This window comes from Musa acuminata, unplaced genomic scaffold, assembly GCF_036884655.1.
Source record: "Musa acuminata AAA Group cultivar baxijiao unplaced genomic scaffold, Cavendish_Baxijiao_AAA HiC_scaffold_1075, whole genome shotgun sequence".
Lineage (NCBI taxonomy): Eukaryota > Viridiplantae > Streptophyta > Magnoliopsida > Zingiberales > Musaceae > Musa > Musa acuminata.
In genome coordinates this window covers 77,112-97,348 of record NW_027021289.1, presented here as the reverse complement: position 1 = coordinate 97,348, position 20,237 = coordinate 77,112, and the positions used below count along the sequence as shown (strand labels likewise).

The following is a 20,237-nucleotide window of genomic DNA, read 5'->3' as shown; positions in this document are numbered from 1 at the left end:
TGGGACGTAGTCACCCTGACATAACCCTGAGGGATACTTGAAAGGGTAGAACCTCTTTTAAGTTTGCAATATGTAATGTCCTTAAAGGCACCACCCCTTCTGTTGTCTCAAGGCAATAGGTTCCATTTCGAACAATCTTGATGACGCGATATGGCCATTTCGAATTTGGCACTAGCTTATCCCAGGATCTAGTTGGATCATTGACTTTAGCTTTCTAAAGCACTAGGTCATGTCTAGGAGTGCTTCAACCCATGGCTCTACCAACTCAGGATGTGAAATGAACTTGGTGAGGTCTCAAGGGTCCATAAGTGGAGTCTCGGGTTGAGCCTTCTTCAGTAGGAAGACTACCATCAGGTAGGCACTGGAGTAACTCCCTTGGGTTACTTCTCAGCTCTACAATGTCGGTTCTTGTTGGAAACTTCATCACCATGTGGTAGGTTGACACAATCGCCCTAGGTTTATTCAGTGTGGGTCACCCTATGATTGCGTCGTATGCCGAGGGGATATCCATTATAAATCTAACTAGTATCATTTTAGAGCAAGGCTTATCTTCGAATGTAACATGCAAGTTCACGATCCCGAGAGAGGAGATAGAGCCGCTAGTGAACCCCGTCAACAAAGAAGTCAAAGAGGTAAGGTCATTAGTCCAGAGGCTAGGTTTTTAGAAAGTATCAAAGTAGAGGATATCGATAGAGCTACCTGTATCAATCATGACCCTCTTCACCCGAGCGTTGATCATCCTTACAGAAACTATCAAAGCATTGTCGTAGTTTAAGTCGAGGTACTCTGTCTTTTCCTCCTTGAAGGTTATCTCAAGGTCATTCTCTATCCTCGGGTGCTTTTCAATGGTAACTCGGGCATAAGTTTTATGACCCGAGGAGCTATTTTCTCCTAAGGCGGGTCCACCAATGATGAAATCAATTTGTCTCTCCACCGGCCCTTGAGGTTGGGGTGAGGGTTCCCGGTGCTTTCGAATGAATCGCCCGAGGTATCTCTGATGTATGAGTTCTTTAATTTGCTCTTTCAAGTTGCGATAATCCTTTGTGTCGTGGTCATAATCCTGATAGAACCGACAATATTTGCACTCGTCTCTTTTTGTCAATAGTCTTTATTAGGTGAGGTCTTTTAAGAGCCTCTTCTCTTTTATATGCAAAAAAATTTCAGTTTTAGACATATTCAAGAGGGTCAACTTGAACCTTAGACGAGGTAACTTGGGCTGTTTGTTCCTCCTTCACCATGGTGATCTTAGGGTCGGGGTAGATTGTGGTCGCTCCTACTTCGGCCTCTTGAATGACTCCTAATGCTTACCGAGACCATAGCCTTGACGGTAATATATTGATTAGTCCTCTGAAGTATCATTGGTATCGTCACCGAAGGCCTTTCGACCATGACCAGAAGAGATGAGAGGGTTTGAGCCCCATCATGAAAGTTTATATTATAAGCGACAGATGGATATCTACCGCGCCTCAGATTTCATTGGTTAACCGATTGACAAAGAGCATTTCCTCCTCCCCTTGCTTGAGTCTAAGAAGCATTGCCGCCGGTGACCTCGGGCGGACATTCCGGAGGAAGTGAAGTTCAAACTCCCTCACGAGCTAGGAAAACGAACTGATGGAAAGCGACTTCAGGCGGGTGTGTCATTCTCGTGTTGAGCCTAGTTCGGAAGGTGTGGCACATCAAAGCATCCAAAGTGCCACACAATTATATTTGGGCATGAAAAGTTATAATGTGCTATATTGGGTTGGCATTGTCATTGAATGCCTTCAACGATGGGAGGCAAAAGTTTATTGGAATCAATTCTTCTGGATTTTCTAGGTTAATAACGACCGACCCAAGGTAGGGTCGACCAACTCTTCCGCTTTGGATTGTTGGAACTCTCATCACATCTCCTTCAAACATTGGTCCATCTGCCTAACATGATCTATAGGGAATCCTCTATCGAAACCACTGACTGGGTCTCGGATTCAGGTAGGGTAGAGTAGTGGTGTAGTTCGTTAAATTCCACAGTTGATGAGTGAAGTGCCCCCTCGACCGGTAGTTTGATGGGTCTTGGGTGTTCTTGGGATATCGACACCACGTTAGGTGGGGGAACCTCGATGGGTGTTGGTACCAATGCTAGTGCTTGTGCCGGCAAAAGTGGAACGATAGCTTGTGTCATGTTTGTTAGCATCTGCAATTGCTAGGTGAGATTCAAGAACACATCGACAAGGACGAATATGTGGCTTAAAGTCATCCCTAAGGGTGAGAGGCCCGAGTCACTAAATGGACACCAATATCACATCGATGTTTACGCCGAGATGAATGCGTCAGTGTGCTCAAAGGGTGGCTACCGCCCAATTGAGCCCAATTGAGTGAAAGTATTGTGTCAAGAGCAAAGCCTCCTCGCTCGAGTGTTGATTGAGAGGGTCGGACGAGCATTTCTACGACATTGGGCCTTCCTAGCATGAGAGAAAAAGTTGTTGACGTCCTTGTCAATCCAACGTGGCCACCTTCAAGATGAAAACATCGAACTCCTAATATGCTACTTATACGAAGGCCACGATCCAAAGAGATTTCCCGACTCGATCCCTCCGACGTCTAAGTTAGTAAACCGAGATGTATGAGTATGAATGCAAATAATCAAAAAAGATAAACCTTATCTTTATTGTGTTGTGTTAAAGATCAACTTTTATATCTAATTGTAAAAGGATAAAATATTTAATAAAATACTTTACGAAGAGACAACCTCTAACTACCTCCAACAATCTCTCTTTGATCTCTTATCCACAGGAACAACAAGTATACGACGACCACCTTTGTCCACGTGAACAGACAGGTGGAGGATGACCTCCGTCTTCTTCTTTCACCTAAAATACCATAAGCATATTGCATGTCGAATGATAATTAACTGACAATATTCTCTCTATCAACTATCATTTGTCTATTAAAATAGAGACAATGAAAGTATAATTGGCATTTATACCTTGTAAAACTCCATGGAAATTGTTAGGAAGCAAAAAACAAAAAGTTTCAGCATTAAGTTGTGAAAGATACTCTAATCACTGTTAGTCTTGTGTGCAACTAGCCTCACATATAGAGAATAAAGCTTGATTGCTTTTGCCAACTCCAAAAGACAATGAGATGAACGCACATCCCCGAGTGCAGGATTTGGAACATCAACCAATTGGTCATGCCATTATCAACATGCATCAAGAGTAGGCAAGCATGTTCTCCACAAGTGATTCAGCAGAAGCCACTCTCCAAACCTACCAAAAGCAGAGAAATCAACATCAGCTATCTGCTCAGTTCATGGAGATCTCACAAAAAGTATATTATGCATAGTGAAGAACATCAGCTATCTACTTTCCAAGAAGAGGAAGAAGAAAAAAAATTCAAGCACAAATTTTTCCACATTTTCAAGCTGGTGCAATTGGACCATCCTTTCAGAATGTCACCACAAAGCTATTAGTCTTAGCTTTCCCAAGAACATAGCATTTCATTACAGAATGTCACCACAAAGCTAGTCATGTAAGGTGTATAGAGAGCATTCGGAAAGATCATGTAAACAGAATTTGATTCTTTGGAAAAAGAAATATTAAGAGAGAAAGATCATGTAAACAGAATATGATTCTTCGGGAATGGAAATATTAAGAGTTGCCCAGGAAGAAGACGAAAAAAAAAGAATTCGTATGAGGTACTCTACTGATCTACAACCTTTAGACTTCACAAGGCTTCGATGGAGTTTCCTTCCGTAGTGGTACAATGCAGGCAAAAGTCCATTTAATTAATGCATTCCAGACCAAAACCAAGATCCCTCTACTAATTCAGCTTAAATATTGATGTGGTCAGCATCCAGGGCACTAGCTCCATCACTTTTGCTGTGGCGATTTTGAAGGGTGCTGCCAAGTTAGATGAACACTTTTATGGAAATGTGTTACCTCTTCACATTTTATGGAAATGTGAAACACAAGCATTTCATAGTATAATGTAGATTACCTAAAGGAATTTCTATTGGATCCCATTTCTAATTTGTGAATTCATCATTTTCAAGAAAAACATGTGAAATGTAAGGATTACTGCCAACATTTTCCACTTTGTTTATATGTTATAATTTTCCCCCATCACATACTTGAGTTCTGCTGTACAATTGTGGATGCTTAAGGCTGTAACATTATATGTAATCCTTGGCTGTGAACATTATGATGGTAATGTACCTGGGCAATAATTACAGCAGGATTTTGGAGAAATTATCAGCAGGTTGCCAAGGACACTCTCATGGTGGATAATCTGATTCGAGCCTTCTTAATATGTTGTTAGTGATTACCCAGCTGAATCCACGGTACTGCAGCCACCTTACAATTCTCGACTTCCGAATCTGAAGAGATGAGTCCTGGCTGCGAAACCACTGCTTAGAGGCCTGAAGATAGAGACGTTCCATTGAATGTTTGGAAATGCCATGTTGTATGTTCTGATCGTTGCCACCAGTGTCATCCTCCTCAAATACCTCTTTTGTTGCTTTATCTGCTACCATTTCACTCACCCCTTTGTGCCTAAGTGCCTGTTTGAAGACCATAAACCTGTTAGTGCATATGCCGACCATGCCCTTCTGGTAGCCAAAAGAAGGATCGGACATTTCACTGTGACACCAAATCAGCTATCGATGAATTTTATGCCAAACCTTCAAACAGATATGTGTCCAATTGTGCACTCAAAACATCAGCCATTAAGTTCCATTAAGTTACAATGTCCAGGAGTTGAGACTAAAGAATGCATAAGAGAGGAGTTGGGTTCATAAGTCTCACCTTTTTTATACGCTTTGGACCCCAAGTCGAGGACAACCAACGAGAGTGAGAGAATGACTCCGCATATAGACCATCATTTATCAAACCCCTATAAGAATTAAAATCATTGAAACAGATGAATGCTTGAGAAAATTGTCATTTTGTGTGCATAAAAATATGTTGAAAATTAACATGTATCTATGTAAATTTTTCCTTACTATGCATGAAAGTAAAATGTCCAATCAAATCTTATAAGTAGCATTATCAACAGAAACTACTCACTTAGCACTCATATGTGGCTTCCTAGCTATGAAGATGAAGTGAAAAATGTTAATCATTAAGTTGTTAGTGAGGCATAACATATCTCAGTCCACCAAATGTATGAATAACCTTGCAGCTTTCAACTGTTGAAATCAGAAATAGTTTTCCACCAAACCAGAAAACTAGTTCAATCTATAATATTACACAAGTACCCCTATTTTCACAAAAAATTAATACAAGCTAGTTGAAATTGACCATCATAAGTACTATTATTTTAATAAGCACATGAACAAATTGCAGTTTATCTCCATGGGACTGTTAAACCACTTCCTGATTGTTAATAAATAAGAACAGACTCAAAAGAAATGTACTCAGAAGAAGATTAGAAACTTGCCTGTCTTTTAAACTGGCTATCAGCGAGTCAACTATATCAAGAGGGTATTTTTTGCCTCGTAATTTTTTTCGCAGCTCAAGTGTTGTAAATGCTCTGTGCAGAGACTGCATAGTTAATATCTTGTCATAATTATTACTCAAATCATCCATAACTAACATACAACAAGTGGTAATGGTAAGAGAAAAAGCAGATTGAAATAAGTTATTCATAGATTGAAGATGCCCATGCTTATTAAGATAAGAAAAATAAGATATTAAAAATTTAACATACAACATAACAGAATAAGAAAAGAGGAACACATTAATAAGTCAATGAAAGAGCCTCTCAAGTTCAACAACATGGTTATATGGCAATGTGCAATAATAATCTTATGACACACCAAATCATAATAAAAATAACTTTATAGGTGCATAAGTCCAAACCTGGCCGAAAGTAATTCAATTGCCATTTGCTCAGCATCCTGCTTAATTCTACTTTTCATTACTTCCCCAGTTTCAGCGATCTTTGTTATATCAGAATCTTGTTCCTCACCAGGGCATTGTCCAAACTCTTCCTCTGCAGCATCCTCCATGATATCTAGAGAACAACTACTGACATCTTTGAACTCTAGGAGTTCTTCAGCTCTATCAAAGATACCACTTGAGCTTGCTGCAAAGAGGTGGATGATAGTAAGCAATAAATGAAAGCATCATCAGTGTAGATAAAGTACAGTTGGGTACAAAAGGTTCTGAAACCTATCATTGGCTTAACTTCTGGTTGTTTGTGGCATTGCCTTCTCATAATAACCCGCCTACTTCACTCAGGCCCTCAGGATTACAAATAGGAATCTTAATTTACTATCAGAAAATGAAATGCATGTACACAATTCTTCAAGAACATCAGCAAAATCATACAATATTTTTCAGTTTTTTAAGAAATAGAACTAAGAAGCACTGACACGTGCTTTCGGTGGATGTGTCTGTGTTCGACACATGTCATCGTATCAGTTGTCTTTCTTTTTTTTTTCATTTCTAGTTGTGGGACACGGCATTGCCCCCGCTTCGCTCCCGCGCGCTTTGTCGCATGGCCCTCACATGAGGGTCATCTGCTTCGGATTCTAAATGGAGACAAATCATTGGCATCGCAAGAAAAGAAATCTGGAGATCGTTGCAAGGAAACATATATCAATTATATCTGGAGATTGTTAAATATTATTTGATGTACTCAACCTTTATTTTGGATACTTACATTAGATGATTTTAATTGTGATATTTATTTGTTCACAATGAGGAGTTTATAAAATTTACGTACAAATACTATAAAACTCATGTTAATATAATATATATATATATATATTAAAAAATACACATGTCCTCACCATGTCTATGTCCTTTTTTTTTAAAATGGCATGTCATGTCTGTGCCTGTGCTTCTTAGAACTAAAAAAAATGAACAGTGTACGGAATATGATCATTCACTCATATTATGTTCATGTCTAAAGGGGACTGTACTATTTGACAATCGTAACTCTGTTTCAAGTAAAAAACCAGGAAATTACTAGAATCTCCAGAAACTAAAATGGTCAATCTCAATTTTTAATCACAACCCTAAATAATTAGTGGGGTGACGGAGAGGAAGATCTCTATGTCTGCTTTGCTTAAAGTATAAGAAACAAATATCTGATAAAAGAAGCAGCTCAGATCATAATGAGAAGCTCTTGCCTCCTTTAGAAACAGAACTGACATGGTGTCCTATGGAACAAGAAAATCATCTAGTGTTCTTTTTCCTGCAGATACCAGCAACATTAACACGTCTCTTGTTTTGGCTAAGGAATGTTAGGAACCATTTGCATTTGTATTTTTTAGTATGTAACGAAAAATAATGCAACCAACGAGGCATGGTTTGTATGTGCTTTAAGCATTTGGCACCTTTTCTTTAGCTGCTTCTTATAATGTCACATGTAAAGCATATCCAAGAGGCACTTCTTCACTGAAAGGAACTAGAGGAAAGCATAATGTCACGAAACAGACTCTTCAATGCAAATATCTAACCGATTTCGCTGTTTCTTCTGATGTCTCACAAAACACCAAAAAAAAAAAAAAGAAATCCGGCCAAGCTATCATCAACAATAAAACCACAATTAAGATCAAGGTCTAAAACAAAAGCACATGATTCTACATAAAACCACATTTAACCTAGTCCTCAAGCGAATAATCAGATAAAAATGAAATTAAAAGACAGGTTCGAGGAACTCACCGCCCTCTGCATCAGGGAGACTGTTGCGTGAAAAAATCCGGTGAAATTTGATATTTTTGGAAGAGACTGTTTCGGTCGGGTAGGTTTCTTTCTCCTTGGCAGTCTTCAGATGCGAAAAATTTGCTGCTTTCCTGATCTTGGCGTATTCCCCCGGAATGCATCTAACACGACCGGATGAATCACGTCTGTTCTTCACCCTAAAGATCAAAAAAGGAGAACGCAAAATTACTCTAACCAGGTAAAAATCCACATAATCAACCTCGGTCATCTTTCCCTCCTTCAAGCGATCGAGGAGATGGTGGAAAGAGAGAAGTTGGGACAGACGAATTACCCCGAAGAAATAACGAGGCATCGAAACTGGCCATGGAGGGAGATGTGAAACCTTCGGTTTGCCAACAAAGTTGCCATCTTTTCTTGCCTCAAGAGCTCCCCCTTCTGATTAGGGCAAGCGGAGGAACTCGAGTACGGGACTGGCAGCGGACAGATAACGTACTTTAAGATATATATCGTTGGCAGACGACTGTTCTCAATATCGTCCGATACGTCGGCTGTTAAGGTCTCAGTAAATGTATGTATGTTTGCCATATAAACTTTATTAAATCTTAATATCTTTGACATGAAAAATCACATTTCAGATCCGAAATGATCTAAAGAGGGCATTGATAATTCCTCAACAAGAATCCTTAGCAATTAGCATGAAATTATTGAAGTGTTAAATAGATTCCTTCTAAGCTCTTAATTGTCATCAATGATTCTTTCTTAAATCCACACACACACACACACATATATATATATATATACTATTATATTATTTAATAATAATTTATGATGCTATATGGATGTAATAAATATATTTTAAAATGCCAATCATATCGACAGATGTAATAGATGTTATGATCAAAAGTTGAGAAAGATAAGGATTGGATGAGTAAACTATTACTTAATTTACATATTTTTGGAACATATCTCATGCATTCTTACATGCCAAGGATTTTTTTTGTGTAAATGTTGGGTATTATTGCAACTAAGAGAAGATACAACCATGCATGTTGAAGATAACAATTTGCATTTAATGTGTACAAGGAAATCGAAGAGACACACATTCCCTACCTTGCTTGATAACCAAGTCAGATCTTTATTTATGAGAGAGAGAGAGAGAGAGAGAGAGAGAGAGAGAGATGTGGTAAGTTCATCTGCAGCATCTTCTTCTTGTCACAAGGAAAGAAGTGATAAGCTTCAAAATCATGATGCAAGTACACAGAAAGAGGTGTTCATAGATCGAGGACAGCTGAAGGAATGGTTTGTTTCTTCAAGGACTTTGAAGCCTTTCACAGAATGGGATTGGGTATTGCTGCAGGATTCCAGATTAGAAAGTAGCAACAACCTGGGGAACGCCTGTGAGACAAAGCTTGATAGGCTTCAACCGTGTGGTTCTTATATGGTGATGATTGCAAGCTATTGAAGAACACATCAACCAACCCAGCTTCTCTGTCATGCATGAATCAAACTATAATTAGTGGAATTGATTAGACATGTTCCGAAATCAGTGTTGCTCTGGTGAAGAAACAAATCTATTGGCAAGACATTTTGCATATAAAACAGAGGTTTACTAGGAGACTTTACTAGGAGCAAATCCATACAAAAGAATGGGTAGATAATTACCTGGAGCCAAAACACGAATATGATTGCAGTAATTGTTGATCTCCTGTAGAAAAGAAGACATCCAATTGCAATGAGGTGGGGCAGATGATAAGGGGAGATGACTGGTTCTCCATAGATCACATTTGTGTTTCAGAAAAGATAATTCAGTCTAACTGGAATTTAATATTTGAAAATGAAAAGCTTGCCTGCTATGACTAGAATTATTTTCCAAGACTGATACAAATGAGATGCAGTGGATTGTACACAATGCAGTCGATGAGCTCTCCACATCCAGTTCTTCTTTCATTTCTTCACACTACCAAACCAAAGCATCTTAACTTGCAATTAGCTTTTTAACTTACATAAGATCATCTGGAATTAGCTACATTTTAATACAACAGAAGAAAATAAAAGTAAAAGAAGCAGATATCAGTATACAAAGCTAGGAAATTGCTCTCAGTCAAAATTCTACATACTCTGCAACAGACTAAGCTGTGTTCTGTCACTACCATGCTTTCCTCCGCAGAAACTGTTTGCCTCACTGCCCTAGCTGCTCCTACTCCTGCAAGTCTACGTTGTCATACTAAAAATTGGGAAACACATCAGCAGTTTTACATAATTGTAAAACCATAAATTCAAACACTAGTAAGGACAATTATATACAAAAGAATAAAACTTAAAACTACTTATGTGTGCAAGACCTTGTAAATGACCTCTCAGCTAACAGTAACAGGCTGATGAATAGTGCATCACCTCTATTGCTTGAGTCTCCAGTGTGATCCTCTTCTTTGACTCATTCATAACCAAGAAGAAATGAAAGAGCAGATATCATAATCCTGAGCATAAAGGTTCCAAACTGGTCAACATAACAAAAGGCGAAAAAAAAGTTTGGTACACAAAGCTCCTGCCGTTGTGGAGCATAGAAAGTTCAAAGACTATGTTCAAGTTCATATCCATGTGGCAAATATACATGAGAAAGTACCTACCTTCTCCTTATCATTCCATTCAAGTTCCATATGAACAAATTATTCAAGCCCAAACCAACATGACATTACTTACAATAATATTTTACATAATCGAGCAAAAGCTTGGGCGAGAGGCATACCACCCATCATGGATGGTATGTGGGTGTGGTGGATAATAATGGTTGTAACCATTTGAATATGTATTGCAAACTCCATTAGACATCATCTGCGGAGGTCCACAGTAATTGTTGTAACATTGTGGTACTTCCTGATGGCCTGGCACCTCACACTCCGGAACCTCATCAATGCTCGCTCTGCTTATACCAATGATCTCTGCATAGCCCATCTTCTGCCTTAAAATGCTTGTTAAGCATACAGAATCAACCCCTTCTCCAGTCACTACTACACGGTTCCTGTTCCTGCCTTGTATTGCAACAGATTCCACACCTACCATAAGGAATCCTTTGTTAGGCTGATAGGAGCATTCAACCTATGGTAAACTTAGTGCCCAGGACATATAAAAAAAAAAGATACCTCTCACACTTGATGCTAACTTCAGGGCCTTGTTGCGGCACCTGTCACATATCACATTAATCTTGATCACTATTTTTTGCTGCAAAACCAAGCACACATGTTAATTCCATCAATCAGATCATCAAAGATCTTGTTTTCTTTTTTGAATAGCTTCAGATAAGTAATAAGTTATGCTCAACAAAAGAAGTTCGCCACATAAACCACCCAATCTTCTTGGGTAAAGCTTGCAATCAAAATTTATTTCAAGAATCCAAAAGTGTGACAACTATTTAACAGTCTTTATAAATGATAGATTTTAAGAATTATTGTCAAGTGTACCTCCATCCTTTTTTGTAGGGAAGAACTTGCAAAATTTTCAAGCTATATAAGTATGTTGGAGACCTGCGGAAAGGATCCTGTGCTGAGAAGGTAAGAATGATGGTTAAGACAAGCCTGAGACAGGGAAATCATAATACTACAAGATTCTTGCTGAACTTTCAATGAGCAAAGCTTGTTTACTGAAATTCTAGCAACTCCAGGTTCAACGATGCTTCAACAATTGCCCTGTTTGATGGAAATTATGAGGATTTTGTTTAATGAAGAAGATGGTACTAAAGTCTCTTGGATTTTCTTAACTTGATATAAACAGGATATTATTGGAAAATCTAGCTATGTATGCATAAAGTTATTATTTGAAATGATTTACAAGCCCTAAACCATGCAACAAAGCTACTTAGTGATTCAGAATTTTATAAAACGAACGGATCAATAGAGACAAAGTTGAATTTCTGCTATCTGTCGATTTTTTTAACTATTGAGACAGCAGATAATTTCATGAAAGCTTAATCCTTCTATTTCTCTTTTTAGAAAAAAAAGCTGATAGGACAAAATGAAGAATTAAAAAATAAAGTTCGGTGACTTCAGACATCTTCAAATAGGAAAGGAAAAGGAAGAACAAGTAATCAGATTCTGAGTAAAATAAATAGGGTATTCCTGAAACAAAATAAGAAAGACACATAAAGCAAAAGAAAAAGGAAAACAACAACCAGATCAACGAGCTGATCGACATGACCAATGCCATCTGACGCATCAAAATCTTCATAAACCAAGAGTGTTCAACAGAAAATTAACACATGCATCGGGACTATCGGGGACAAAATCTCTCTAAACTGTTATAGAATCTACCGTATAGATTATGAAAGCCACTATAGTGGAACATACTGGTTCTTTCATTTCTGTCTATAATTCTTACATAGAAACAAAGTGGAGCAATTCACATAATTAAAACAACAAAAAGTAGAATATCCTAGATTGAACATCATCTCATAATTGCCAAGCAATGAACACCCATGCATATTTTAAGATTCCTGCATGCGGTTGAAAGGTTCAAGCCGACGCATGACTGTATTCATGATTCCCATGCAAACATTCAAAACATGGAATGGCATTTCAAATGTTCTGAAATGAGGGAAACATGGAGCACGAGAACTCACAAACCTCTGCTCACAGCCGAAGATACGATCGACCGATCGGTCACAACGTCCCCAAAGAACCGTACAAGACCAAGTGAGAAACGCACGTAAAGGATAAGAAGATATCACTGCCCTGTTGTACTCTACGTTCCTTCTCGCTATTTATGAGCTCGCAGAGGATAAAGGCCGCATCTTTCTTTGGATCGGTATCGTGGGGAAGTAAATTTGGCTTACCAAATGAGTCGCCAGTGGATCGAGCAATGATAACCAAATCGCAGTATCCTCGTCCCACGAAATCCCGATCCACCAGCCGTTCTTGGCCTCTTTCTTTCCTTCCTTTGCTGGTTCGATCTTTCTCCTTCCTTCTCCCGGCCGGTCCCTCCTCCTCCCGGGCATCGGGGGAATCCATAGGCTTCTCGCCGCAACGAGCCCTAACCATGGACTTGAATCGGGTCCGACCCAATCAGATCGGAGTCTGCACGGATTGGACTCAATTGACATATGAATGATTTCTTGCCTTCCTATCTGTAATAAATATGCGGATTAGATTCATGTAATGCAACTTAAATATCAAGATCTCGATCGATGGAAACCATTCTCAAATCTTGAAAATATGCACGCAACAACATACCAATTAAATGTTGGTGAATTATGATTAGGATGCTTCGATTAGGCGAAAGAAATAACCAATTAATAAGATTATTTGTCTTTAACCTATTGAAGAGTAAATGTAGATTACTCATTTAAACCTTGTAGATTACTCGTATAAGCGAATCTAGCATTCATTTTGGCTTAGGAACAGGGAGTTATGTGGTCATTCTTGTCGTCATTAACCCATATTAACATGACATAGAAATATGTACTTAACCCTTCAATAACAATGTCATAGGATAAGATTTATTTATATTCATATCATAATTATTCATAATAAGTTTGGGTTAACTCGATTCAATTTTTCTCGTATATTCGAATCCAAATATCGACGTTTTATACACTATTTAATGTAATAATTTTTATTTTTTAAATAAAACTCAAACCTTTTCTGTTTGGGTCAAGAATGAAAAAATAATAATCATTCCTTCTATAATTTTTTTTATACTTGTCATTTTCGATTCATCTAAAATTTTCAAATTTATCATAAACTTATCCCTTCTGATAACTCATCATAAATTTCTAAATTCGAATCCTATTTACATCATTTATTTTAAAATAAATAATAATTAAAAATTCAAGTACTCCTCCTCAGGAACATATAATTAAATTATACAGCGCACAATGTAGATAAGACAGTCCACCGACATGTGCAACAATTCATTCCTCTTGGGACCGACCTTGTTCTTTCCAGCCATACAAGAGCTGATGGACACATCAACCTCTTGACCATCACCTCACATGGAAGGCATGCAAAGACAAAAGCCCTCACCAGATATGAATAAATGATGCACCAATTTGTCATCAATATGTCACTCAACACTTGTTTTCTTATCTGCATTCGGCACCATGCATTCAGGGCTCAGAATACAGAGGCATTGAGAAGGGACAAAGGTAAGAGACAAAGTGCTTTGGCCACCGAGGAAATCCAATCGACAATCACATCAGTGTCCTCACAGTCATTATATTGATACGACAGATGAAAGCATTAAGTACATGGGGTAATGGCTTAGTCAGCTGGAAGAAAATACAGAGGCTCTCATGTTGTTAGGTGCAAGAAACCATGGACTCAAAGTTGTTAGTTTGTCAAAGAGGGCTCGACATGTGAATCATCAATGTTGTCAACTTCAAAGAAAAGGGACAGGAACTTACAGCTGCAGTATTTATGATGCTCGTGGAGGAGTTGATAGCTTTAGACCATGCCTGCTCATGTTTGTAATTTGTTTAGGACAGATAGCTTTTAGAACTAAGTCGAGTTCTGAGGAATTCAAATGAGATCAGCAAACCAACAAGACTGATTCTTGACTACCAGAGAGAAGCATGATAAAAACACAAGTTATAATGATGAGAAAGAAATCCATTGCAATTAAATCTGAAGCCAATTGAAACAATTGGGCATACAGTGGTTTTACATGAAAGTGCTACAACACAAGTTTATATTACATGAAAACTTTGGAAGGAAAAAAAAAAAAGTATCCCATGATGTAATCCCTGATGCCTAATATTAGTAACGAAGCATATACAGTAGGACAGCATTTGTGCAGATACTAAAACCATGGGAACAAGAAAAGCTACAATGAATACGAGGCTATCGAGAAAATTCGAGCAAAATCGAGCTGAGCAGTTTTAATTCGGTGCTGAGAAGGAAAACAAGAAAGAACCTCAAAAGATACATGGAAAGTGGGTCGGAAAATATCTGAGAACCATGTCCAGTCTCAAGGATTGATGTTGCATTCCCGTAGGAAAATGTGATTGTAATCTACATTCTTAGACCAATAGCCACGATACTGAGGTATGCCAATATCCAGCCAAGGCTTCATGTTTCCATTGTAGTGGATGACTGCTGCTTGCTCAATATCCTTGTGGTCTACATGTGGGTTATACCCAAGGCCCAAAACATGCCACCGACGATCGATGGAAAGTGTACGGTTGTAGAATGTTATTAAACCAGGAGGAAGACTTCCCAATTTCCATAGTTGTCTATCAATATTCTGTGAAAAGCATAGACATGAGACAGATTGGAGATATATGAAGTATAGAGTGCAGCTGCAAAGTCAGATAGAGAATTTCAAAATCTAGCATACAAGAGAGGCCTGGGAGATCTTTTACGTTTCTAACTAAATAAAGACAAAACAGAATTCTCTTTTTCCAAATAAACAAACCAGTTACCCTGATCACACTACTATATTGGCATGTGACACTAGAGAAGTTATAAGCTTGTCCCACACCTATAAACATGGTAACCACATCACCAAGGCTCACAAAGTTGACTGCCTTTCTGAAGAAGGTTCTGGTTCTCTAATTCAAATTCTCCAATATTGAGAAGAATATGAGACAAGATAATAATCCAAGATTTCAAAATCTTGACTGGAAAAATAGGTTATAATGTACAAAAGCAAAGCACGAGGGATAAGCAATGTATACAATAGATAACAAGTAAACAAAACATTAGAAAGATATGCATCATATCTTACCAGATTCTGCCAGTAGTGATAAACTTCAGTAACCTTCTGCTTCCGCCACTCATCCAAATCAAACACATTCATTCCGTACGCCCAACCACAAGCACGAGGATTGAATCTCTTGGCAATAAGAGGATTTGAGAAATTAAGATACTTATCAAAACGGTGAAAGCTTTGTCCACATGTCTCAATTGCACCATTGACTTTTCCTTTCATATTGATCTCCCAAAGGCCAGTCAGGTCTCTCCGTACGACAACATCATCATCTAAAAACACCACTTTGTGCAGCTTTGGAAATACCTCGGGTAGGTAAAATCGCAGGTGATTTAAGATGGATAGGTACTTTGGGTTTCTGTACTTCAGGTTTGCATCAGAGTTTGCAGTAGCATGATGAGTCCTGAAGTAATAGTCGATCATGGACTGTGACCTCAGCTGTTTCAACACTGGACTATAGCTGTCATTTAGCCATGTAAATTCTTCAATGTTCTGAACTTGAATGGCAGCTTTTCCAGGTGGGTTAGCTAAAAACCACATCCTCATAGCTGCATAGTTCAGTCTGTCAGTTACAATGTGGAAAACATGATCTGCTGGGTTCTGCAAGAAAGATATTTCTGTTTAACTAACAGAACCAAACTGAAATCAATAAATTAATATGAATGGCAGCATTGTATCAAGCACTGACCTTAGCATTAGATACAGTTGAGTTCACCACCACTGCTGTAGCCAACACATTGTCCGAAAACAAAGCATAGTGAAAGAGGTCAGGGTCTTCAAGTTTTTCTTCATATGGGAACTGCCGCTGGCTAGAGTTCATAGAGAAGTACTCGGCAGAAAGCCTTAAAGGAAGACAATGTAGACCTTTGGGAATGGTCTTTGCAGCAAGTTGTGCTAGAAACAATGACTGTTTCTTATGAACTCGTAACTGTTCCTCGCTGGAGTGAACCATAGCACGGAGCTTCTTTACAACAGCAGCACAATCATCTTGGATCTGCTTGCCTTTCGCCAAAGTTAGCTCCATCGCCTTCAGTCTCTCATATGCACTAAATTAGACACCATGAAAGTAATGTCAAGAAAACCATAAGAGCAGAAGCCATGTATATATGAGTACAAGTACATAACATCCATATACATGAATAAAACATGCAGATTAATCAACATTACATAAGAATTAGAAACAAAATTCCATCAAACAATCAGATAATCAGAAGTTATTGCAAATCCAAGCGCTTACTTTCTTGGCAGATCAGAATCCTTGGTTGCATCCCCAAGGGCACGCTGAACATCCTTTATACGTAAACGTAACTCCCTTACAAAGTGAGGATTCGATCGAATGGGCCCGATGCTGAGATAAACCTTTGCACGAATTAACTGATCCTTGAGTTGCCTGACCCTAGCATCAGGAATTGTTGTGCTGCTGCTCTTTTTCTCGCTAGGAACTATATGATATTTTTCTGTATTGTTCCTGGGAGGCACCTGTTTAACTTTCTCTTCAGATTTGTTTTCCTGAAAACCAACTAATAGGTGAACTTTGGTGGCATGGTTAGAAGCAAAAGATGACAAAAGGGACTGGAGGAAAATACTGCAAATTACAAGTTAAATGATTCTCTTCAGCGAGTAGTCATGTCATTCTTTTCTCTTCACTCTCTTGGTTAACATCAAAAACATCTTCCAAACTAATCTACGGCTCCTGCAGATCTCATCAAACTACCTTTTAAAGGGGCTTAAGCTGAATTCATTCAGATCTCCCAATAGTTATGAACTATTCCGATGCAATAGAGATGGTGACTTAAAGAAATTAAATTGAGAAACCTTCCCAAATAACAATATCAAAAGTACCCATCCCAGTTATCGCTTTCTTACAAGCCTATTCTGAATATGTTAATTTGGTTGTGATGGATTGACATAATCATTTATGCAGTTTATTAAGTCAAGATTGTCATAACATTACAAGGCTAGTGCACCTATACACAGTTGTATCGCAGAATTTATTATACTTAATTTTCCCACCAAAGCATAGAAGTATGTCTCATGTCACCAATATAATATAAGATCTTCTGCCATCAAGCCACATCAGCAACTTATAGTTCATATGAATTTCTGTAAACATTAGAGCATCAAAGTGCTCCAGCAACTTCAACAAAAAAATTTTCCCACCACAAAGAACTGTCCGAAAAGCACAAACAGATCATAAGTAAGTTCAAATAGGAAAAAAGTAACAAGTCATCACCAATGAAACTATGTAAACTTCATATGATCCCACTGGTCCACATACAGAAGCAACAATTAACAATTACAGTATGATATCCCCAAACCCAAAGATAATATAACTAAAATGGGGAAAAAAGAAACTTATATCAAAAGAGATGAATAATCTTAAAAACAAATAGTTAAGATACCTCTTTTTCTGGAACAGTAATTGGAATAGTATGTTGAGATCCTGTTTCCTCCTTGTTCTCTTCCACTGACTCAGGCTTCTCTAAACTATTGTTTCCAGTCACCCCATCGGTCACTTCCTTGATCACTCCCTCCTCTGGCAAACTCCTCTCATCTACTGCAGCCGACAGAACTCTGCTCTTGTGCTCCTCAGATTTCCCCAATGGCAGTTCTGTAAATCATTGAACAAATTAACAGTCATCAGCAACCTACCACTTCTTGGAGATAAAACCATATATCTTGTGACCTTGTAAAGACCTCCATTGACAAGAGATCTCCGATCTACCAACACATCAAGATCCACAAAGTGTAAAATTCTTCCAACAGAAGGCAAATAAAGGGGAACCCGACCTTTGGCGGTTGAGTCTTTCGATCCATCCTCCGGAGTCGTCAGAATCTGATTGGAATTGTTTGAATTATCGGAGTGTACGACTCCTATTGGCTCCTTCACAGAATTCGTCAACTCCTGTAACAGAATAGGATATTTTTATAGTGTCATGATCAAGATCTTGCGAAAGAGAACCAAGTCTTCACCGGAACTTTGAGATCCAAAAGACGCACGGAGGCAGAAAACTTGGGAGAGAATTCCAGTGCTACCTGCGCAAGCGCGCGCAGTTCCCCAACGTCGGAAGTCCCAAAGCTCTGGAGAAGGAACAGTCGTCGAGTGAATTCTTCTAAGATTGTGCATCTCCAAAATTGGAATTAGAAAGGAAAAGTTAATACTTACCAGACTGGAAGCCTCATCCCCGACCTCATTGTTTGCTGTGCAAACAAGAAGAGAAAGAAGAGAAAGAAGCATGAGAATACCATCAAAACGACAAGAAATTCTCAGAAATCATCAGGCACAACCCCCATTTCCCCCTAAAAATTTCGATCCTTCCCCCCGTCCCCTCAAATTCGAGCACTCACAGCTGGGATTGGAGGATGCAGAGAGCCGATCGGTGTAAAGAACGATGGGCGAGAGGACCGTGAGGCAGAGCAAGGCCAGAACGAGTCTCCTCCTCGTCATCTTCAGCCGCCGCTCATCCTCCGCCGGGAAAGCCTCGCTCAAGACACGCCACCACCCACCCTCTTCCCTCCGCTGCCCCCAACAGCAAGGACGAGCAGGAGAGGGAGGCGCCGACGGGAACCGCTTCCGGCCTCTCGTCGAGGGCTGAAGCAGGCACGAAACGAGATGGGGAGCGCTTACGGCTTTCCTGCCCTTTTCCTTCTTTTTCTACTAAAAGGAGTATATACACCTGGCGAAGCTGATAAACACACCCCCGTCACGTACCATCTACCCCACCACGCAACTCTGTTCACCGGGAGAGAGTGCGAGAGAAGAGATGCGTAGTTAATCGATAAAAGGGAGTGTATGTATATATCACCAGTCGGATGGGACATCCCAGCCGTCCATTAGGCTCCGAAAGCCCGTTGTGATCGATCTGATGGACAACGTATATATACTTCGACGAATCAACTTGTGGATGGAGACAGTAATGTGACTGGATTAAACGATGGACTATAGTGCGTTACAATTATTTTAATGTGGCTCGTCTGTCTCCCACAGTCTTGGTTGGTCTGATTCGACCATTGATCGGAAAATAATTAAGAAAGACGAAGTTGAATTGGATCCAATTTGATTGATTTTTTATTTAATTAAACGGAAGAACCAGCCAATTTGAGTTGCCTGAAAGAGAGTATTGGAGACTTTTTTAGTCCTTTTTAAGTGTTAATAATAATCTAACAAAATATAAAAATTGCTGGAGATTTTATAATCGAGCTATCATTTTCTATGTTTAATATTATATATATATATTGTGAGAGTTATTTTTTAATTATTTTATTCATTCGATAAAAAAAAAGATCGGAGGCGGAGTGGGACACCCTACTGCTCCATTGGCGCCACGTGGTGGGCCATCAAGTGGGGTCCACCTCCATGTGCGTTGTCACTGGTCCAATTAAAATTAAATAAAATAAACACTAGAGAGAGAGAGAGAGAGAGGGGTCAATCGTCACTCTCTGGTCGAATAAATAAATATATATATATATATATATAATGGGTTTTTTTAGAAAATATTCATATTTTTTAGTATTTCTTAAAAAGTATCTTATCTTTTTTTTTTCAAATAATATCTTTGATTTAAAAATACCTAAAATATCTCTCAAAAGTTTTTTCTGCTAAAATTTCTTATATATATTTTTATTAATTTTTAATTATTATAATATGTTTATTTGTCTTATTTATTTTTAATAATATTTATAATATTTTATTAACTGATATTATATTATATCTCTTTAGTCATTATTATTCATAGACTATTATAATATTATTTTTTAAGCTTATAATTAGTTTGATTGAAATTAACAGTTTACTTAAATCATTTATAATATTTTTAAACATGTTATATATATATATATATATATATATATATATATGTTTATAGAATTCTAATTTTGAGCACACTGTAA

General features: G+C 38.4%; 2 protein-coding genes and 2 long non-coding RNA genes across 7 annotated transcripts; all 4 read right to left on the bottom strand.

The window, feature by feature from the left end:
- Nucleotides 1-2,929: 2,929 nt before the first annotated feature.
- On the bottom strand, nt 2,930-8,137 carry LOC135666153 (uncharacterized). Of its 2 annotated transcripts, XM_065177718.1 has the most exons (8): nt 7,981-8,137; nt 7,650-7,846; nt 5,838-6,063; nt 5,416-5,508; nt 4,782-4,869; nt 4,194-4,537; nt 3,694-3,878; nt 2,930-3,245 (listed from the first exon to the last, which is right to left on the bottom strand). In XM_065177718.1, exons 1-6 carry the CDS (start codon nt 8,055-8,057, stop codon nt 4,253-4,255), a joined length of 966 nt encoding a protein of 321 aa, XP_065033790.1. In that variant the 5' UTR covers nt 8,058-8,137; the 3' UTR covers nt 2,930-3,245; nt 3,694-3,878; nt 4,194-4,252. The 2 variants fall into 2 exon arrangements, with proteins under 2 accessions (XP_065033790.1, XP_065033789.1); XM_065177717.1 differs by lacking the exon at nt 3,694-3,878.
- A 632-nt stretch (nt 8,138-8,769) lies between these two features.
- Nucleotides 8,770-10,356, bottom strand: LOC135666141 (uncharacterized). The gene is made up of 3 exons (XR_010509708.1): nt 9,767-10,356; nt 9,312-9,606; nt 8,770-9,137 (listed from the first exon to the last, which is right to left on the bottom strand). It is a non-coding gene; the product is annotated as an uncharacterized LOC135666141 (long non-coding RNA).
- Nucleotides 10,357-11,107: 751 nt separating this feature from the next.
- LOC135666140 (uncharacterized) lies at nt 11,108-12,758 on the bottom strand. Its single transcript, XR_010509707.1, has 2 exons — nt 12,266-12,758; nt 11,108-11,189 (listed from the first exon to the last, which is right to left on the bottom strand). It is a non-coding gene; the product is annotated as an uncharacterized LOC135666140 (long non-coding RNA).
- A 1,475-nt stretch (nt 12,759-14,233) lies between these two features.
- On the bottom strand, nt 14,234-18,974 carry LOC103983263 (probable galacturonosyltransferase 4). Of its 3 annotated transcripts, none has more exons than XM_009400485.3 (9): nt 18,696-18,974; nt 18,514-18,548; nt 18,321-18,428; nt 18,138-18,252; nt 17,750-17,958; nt 16,585-16,856; nt 16,036-16,393; nt 15,366-15,947; nt 14,234-14,882 (listed from the first exon to the last, which is right to left on the bottom strand). In XM_009400485.3, exons 1-9 carry the CDS (start codon nt 18,793-18,795, stop codon nt 14,607-14,609), a joined length of 2,055 nt encoding a protein of 684 aa, XP_009398760.2. In that variant the 5' UTR covers nt 18,796-18,974; the 3' UTR covers nt 14,234-14,606. The 3 variants fall into 3 exon arrangements, with proteins under 3 accessions (XP_009398760.2, XP_009398763.2, XP_009398761.2); XM_009400488.3 differs by having other exon boundaries at nt 18,384-18,428; XM_009400486.3 differs by having other exon boundaries at nt 18,348-18,428; nt 18,696-18,965.
- Nucleotides 18,975-20,237: the final 1,263 nt, after the last annotated feature.

Coding starts and splice junctions, on each gene's coding strand:
- LOC135666153 (XM_065177718.1), bottom strand. CDS start 8,057: ATGGCAACTTTGTTGGCAAACCGAAGGTTTCACATCTCCCTCCATGGC. Junction 5,509..5,837: donor ATTGAATTACTTTCGGCCAG/GTTTGGACTTAT, acceptor GTCTCTGCACAG/AGCATTTACAACACTTGAGC. Junction 4,870..5,415: donor ATAGCCAGTTTAAAAGACAG/GCAAGTTTCTAA, acceptor TAATTCTTATAG/GGGTTTGATAAATGATGGTC.
- LOC103983263 (XM_009400485.3), bottom strand. CDS start 18,795: ATGACGAGGAGGAGACTCGTTCTGGCCTTGCTCTGCCTCACGGTCCTC. Junction 15,948..16,035: donor CAACTGTATCTAATGCTAAG/GTCAGTGCTTGA, acceptor TCTTTCTTGCAG/AACCCAGCAGATCATGTTTT. Junction 14,883..15,365: donor ATCACTACTGGCAGAATCTG/GTAAGATATGAT, acceptor TGCTTTTCACAG/AATATTGATAGACAACTATG.